Source organism: Portunus trituberculatus, chromosome 22 (assembly GCF_017591435.1).
Source record: "Portunus trituberculatus isolate SZX2019 chromosome 22, ASM1759143v1, whole genome shotgun sequence".
Lineage (NCBI taxonomy): Eukaryota > Metazoa > Arthropoda > Malacostraca > Decapoda > Portunidae > Portunus > Portunus trituberculatus.
In genome coordinates, this window is record NC_059276.1 from 7457647 (window position 1) to 7463326 (window position 5680).

The 5680-nt window shown below is 50.8% G+C and overlaps 1 protein-coding gene across 1 annotated transcript; it reads right to left on the reverse strand.

The window, feature by feature from the left end:
- Window positions 1-1953: 1953 nt before the first annotated feature.
- LOC123507396 (vegetative cell wall protein gp1-like) lies at window positions 1954-2334 on the reverse strand. The gene has a single exon (XM_045260206.1). The coding sequence runs from the start codon at window positions 2332-2334 to the stop codon at window positions 1954-1956; it is 381 nt and encodes a 126-aa protein (XP_045116141.1).
- Between the last annotated feature and the right edge of the window lie 3346 nt (window positions 2335-5680).

Consider the following 5680-nt stretch of genomic DNA (forward strand, 5'->3'; position numbering starts at 1 on the left):
TTCTAGAGAGAGAAACCCGAGTCAGAATTCGTAGAAACGATAAAAGACACATTCCAGTACAGTTTCATTTCTCAGCACCACTTTTTCACATCCTTTCGTGGTGGTTTTTAAGACACCGACAGACAGACAACCAAATTGCAGCGGTTAATTACTCAGCTCGCCTCTCTTCAGACTCCGCTAAACCCTCCATTACCATAAGCATTTTCCGGAACGTTTTGTTAACCAGATTCCGGGGCATTTTAGGATTAGCCAAGTCGTTTGCCCTGAACTGATTCCCTAACGAGGAGGAGCGAGGGCCGCGGAGGTGGAGGGATTAGGGAGTGGTGGAGGTAAAGAAAGAGGATGTAAGAGGCCATAGGAGGTAAATGGGAGATGATACGATGCTGAATATTAAGTTGACATGCAAATAATTTATTGTTTCACCTGTACGGTCTTGATTCACCACCTGTGGGCAAGAGGCAGGTAGCGCATCACGGCAGGTGCGTAAAGGTGTCACAAGCTTCAGGTGACCCCCACAAGGCCTCATTAAGGCGTTCAGGTGAGACACTCAGGGTCCTCCAGCCTCCCGCTAATTAGTTGTGAAGCACAGGTGTTGAAAGGTGTGGCGGTGCTCTGAGGATTTACGGTCGCGAGGTGTTGGGGAGTTTATCAATTATAGGCGCGATAAAAGTGGAGATTCTGCAGGATAAGTAGACGGCAGTTAATAGTGACCCGAGGCACCGCGGCGGGAGGAATGTAAGGAGATGAGCCGGTGATCCCACGAGCCGTGTAATTACCACATGCTGGGAAATAAAAGTAACATATTTAATGGAAAAATGAGCCGCGAGGAGCTAATGGTGGAGCATGAGTGGCTGCTTTATGGGAGGAGCCGCCATGGTGAGCCAGGGCGCGGGAGGAGGGCGGGGAGGGAAGGGGAAGTAGTGGGCGACCGACACGCGGGGTCAAGAGGAGATAAACTTCCCGAAGACGAAAAGTTATTATGCATTAAGAACGCGGCCGAGATATCAAGTGGTGTTTACGGTAAGCCGGTGGCGGCATTATCGGCTATAAACAAGCGGGTCTGGAAGGAGCTGCTCCGGTAATTATGTTTTGCTGGTAATTATTTGCGGACCTGCAGGAGTAGCAGCGCGGGAGTCTTGGCGGCAGGTGGCGGGGCGCGGGTAGGTACTGGTCCGGCACAGGGTAGTAATTATGGACCAGCTCTGAGCCATCATCCTCAGCGAAAGTATTAAATGAATAGCCACACCCTTGATGAATACGGAATCACAGGCCCCCGCCGCTCACTGCGTGTGGGGGTGCGGGAACCTGCACCAGGCGGAGCGAGGCGCCCGCCCCAGCGCCGAGCACGTCCCTCCCGCCATGAGTCCGCCGGAACATTGAAAAGGAGGGAGGTGGTGGCCTGGTCGCCATCCATCTCCGCCATGTTGCTCCGCTGGCCGGGAGATACACCAGTCCGGGCCTCGGTTATTGATCACCGCGCCTCCTAAATCACACGGTGGCGGTAATAACGCGCTGTATCCTCGCGATCTCCTGGCTTTCTCCAGGTGCCTGCGGGACCAGCGCGCGGACCCGTGCCGCCGTCGCCTCGCCAAGACTGAGGCCATCTATTAATTACTTGGCACTCAGTGACACCTTGTGACCAGCCAGCTAGCACTGGCACCGCTCCCTTACCCCTTCACCTTTTGGGGTCCCGGCCGGGCGAGGAGTGAAGCAGGAGAGAGAAGGCGGTACTGAAACCTTGTGAAATTCTTCCCCGCGTCTCCCCCTTCCGCTTCCCCGCCCACGCAGCCCCACGACCCGCGGCCACGAGTGTGCTAACTGTTAAACGAGTTGCGGAGCGCGCCCCTGTCCACCTGGGGCCAGTCCCACCTGTCACAGGGTGAAGGCTGAGGCTGCACAGGGGGAAAAGAGAGCTCTGGGGGGAGGCGCTGCCAGCTAAGGTCGTGGAGGTAATTATGAGCTCAAGTTTCTCTGGGCGGCCGCTGCGTGGGCGGGAGGTGGTCTGGTGGGCGAGGGACTGAGAGTCGTGGGGCAGTGGATGCTTGGATGGGATGGGTGAGGGGCAGGAGTGTTAGGCAGGGATGCGAGGGTGAAAGAGGATGTTAGTGCGAACAGGGGAGGATGGGTGGCAGCATGGTGAGGGGGAGGGGAGGGGAGGGACTGAGGTGTGAGGGAGGAGTGGGGTGAGCCAGGGGCAGGGGCGGGTGTGGAGGCGGATGGGCGGGTGCAGCCTCCGTGTTTGTTCACAATGAGTGTCCGGCACCCGAGGACAGGCTGGCTGGCCCTCGCCGAACCGCTCGCAACTTGTCTTGCTTCTTGCTGCTCGTGAAGCATCGTGTACTTTTTTTCCTGCTTCGCCAAGACAAAATTAGTGATAAAGATTGCCTTATATTGTTATACTTATCTTATTCTTATATTAACTTTACAGACTCGTTGTGCGTGTTGTAGTTCCTTCCTTCAGTAACGAATGGCAATGGTGATAATGATTACCTGAAGCACCAGTCACTACTTGAGGAACGAGAGGCTGGAGCACAGGGCTTCATGGGGACTGCAGGGGACTGACCTTGACTGGGCCACTTGGGTGACTCTTTCCACTTCATTGTTATTCTCCGGCGGCCTTTAACTCCGCCTAAACATTATGACCTTGAATGCCTCGTCCCTGCCTCAGCTAAGAGAAAGAAGAGTGCCTGTGTGGCCAGGCCGCTCCTCACCAGCCGCTCCCGCCACGCCTCCCTCCTTCCCTCCCCGTGACTGGAGGGCGCGTCATTCCCCTCGGCAGACTCAACATCGTTAACAAACATTTTATTTCGAAATGAGACGCTTCCTCCTTCTGTTACTTGCGTGTGGATAACGTCAATTTAGTTGTCAATGAAGCAATTGCATCTAGCACATGTGTAATTTCAATCTCCGTAATTGAATTCGTACCCTACCTGGCCTCACCTGCGAGGATCAATCCACCTAATTGAATTCCCTGCCACCGCCTCTCCCTCCCGACGACACGAGTCCTTAAGCTGCATCTCTGTAAACTGGTTGGGCGATCCGACGCCATTACCATTATCCATGAAGGTATTAGCAACCCTTCTCTGTATTCATTACTACGCAAACTTCATTAGGGACAATGAGGCGAGGCAAGGTGAGGGGAGGTGAGCTATGCTGCTGATGAAGTTACGCGCCACACATCTACCTGGCGGGGAGAGGAGCATTGCGCCTCCGCCTGGCTCACCTCATCCAGCAAAGGGCGTCACCCACTTCCTTACGCCTCGTCATAAGCGGTGCAGCTTCAGGTCAGGTGAAGAAAAAAATAAAAATGCTAGTGCAAGCTTCCACCGCCGAGCTCTTCCTCGTAAGTTCTCAGGAACACAACGGTGCCTTCCTCATTCTATGCAGACTTGGGAACGGTAACACACAGCCAGCAGTATATAAGAGATAATGAACACAGCGGCGCGGCGGGGCCCAGCATAATAATCCTACAGATGAGGGAGGGAGGCGAGGCGAGGCACCACCTGCCCATATACACCACCCCCTCCCTCGCTGCTGCCTCGGTATGGACTCCCCAGCACGCCCTGTCCTGCCTCGGTGATAATTGATTTTTAGCTGAGCGGTGCGTCGCTTGAATATCTTCTTTACTGCATAAGTCAGGCATGAAAAAGCTCCCCACCTACCACCCAGCAGCCAGCCATAAGACTTGCCACCCTGCACCTTCTCCTCCTCCTCCTCCTCCTCCTCCTCCTCCTCCTCCTGCTGCTGCTGCTGTTGGCTCTCCTCCACCCGCGTGTGCTCTGAAGGTTAAACGCCTCGGCCAGTAAATCAACAGTCATATTTTGTGGAGGTATATTATTTTTCCCCTTTAGTCGCCTGCATTCGTATTACTCAAGGATAGTCTCCTCCTCCTCCTCCTCCTCCTCCTCCTCCTCCTTCTCCTCCTCTTTGAAGTACTTAATGAATATAGCAGTGATGAACGATGCACGTGCTGAGGGTCCCACTGTAGCAGGACCTCAAATAGTGAAGGACGACCCTCACACATGCAACACCTTACACTCATGCACTACGACCCTTGTAACTACGACCACTACTACTTCTACAACTACAACTACTACTACTACTACTACTATAATCTTTCCTTGTCTTCCACTCTCCTCTCTCCCATGCACTACGACCCTTCCTTTAAATACGACCACTAATATTACTACCATTAAACGCTTTCATTTGGTGTTCCACTCTCTTCTCTGCTGTTTGTATCCCTCTCTTTGTCTCCGTTACCTGTTCACTGCACCTGTTGTCTTCTCACCTGTTGTCTTACCTGTTGCCTCACCGCCTCACCTGTTCTAAGTGGCTGCGCAGATCAGGTAGAAATCGAGGTCAGTCTTGCTTCCATCTTGCATTCGTTCTGTGTATTTGTTTGTGTTGACAGTAATGGGAATCTTGGTTCATGTTTTTCTGGTTTATTGTTCTTGGTTCAGCTTTGTTTTATTTTCATTGTTTTTCTCTATTTTTCTCTTCCTCTTCCGCCTCTTCTTCTTCTTCTTTTCTGCAATGTTTCCTTTTCTATTTCTCAACTTTTCCTATTACTACTACTACTACTACTACTACTACTACTACTACTACTACTACTACTACTACTACTACTACTACTTCAGGCAGTTGCTCAAGTGGAATAATACATTTAAAGGTTAAGGTTCGAACAGGTTATTGAATTTTTCTAAGCCTCAAGAAACGTAATGAAAGACTAGTTAATGGAGCAGAATTGTTGGAATATTTTAGTGTTGATTTGTGAGTTGTGGTGGTGGTGGTGATGGTGGTGGTGGTGGTGGTGGTGGTTAAGGCTTTGTGGAAGTAGAATAGATCAATTAGTGTGTGATTTAGTTAGTTTTGGATGTGTGTGTGTGTGTGTGTGTGTGTGTGTGTGTGTGTGTGTGTGTGTGTGTGTGTGTGTGTGTGTACATGTAATTTGAATATTGCAGGAAAATATTTTGCAACACGGCACTTCTTTACATTTACTGAACCGCAAACACACACACACACACACACACACACACACACACACACACACACACTCACACTCACCTTCCACGATATATTCCAGCACTGATCGCCAAACGACTTACAGCACCTGTTTATTGCGCTCTCGTTACCTGTAATAGAAAGGCAGCGGCGGCTTCCTGGTTCGCCATTCGCAGGTAAAGTGAGGCGCTGAGGGAGAACGTTCGCCCAATGATTCGTTTCGGCTCACCTTTGAAGATTCGGTTCCGTGATACTTGTTCGGCTCTGCTAAAGACGAATGGCTTGATTATTTTTTAACTTTAGGACAAAAAAAAAAAAAACATTGACGGGTTAAGATGTTTGAAGACAGACTTGATATTCTTGAGGTTCATTGAGTTTGAGGCGATGGACGAGTGGTGGAAACATCAGCGATAGAAATGAAGCGAAAGGAAGGACGTAATAGGATGAAGAGGACCTGAAGAATGCACAGTAACTGTACCTTATGCACGACCGCTACGCCACCCTCACTACGGCACCCCTGTCATTAAGCTTAACGTTGTGCATATAGCGTATAATATTATGCTCTTATGCGCTGGACTGTTGACTTTATATACGCACTCTTGGATGGAAAAAATTATTCAACACAACCTCATTATTTCTGGTTATTGCCTCAGCCGCCTCAAGACTGCTGGGAGTGATT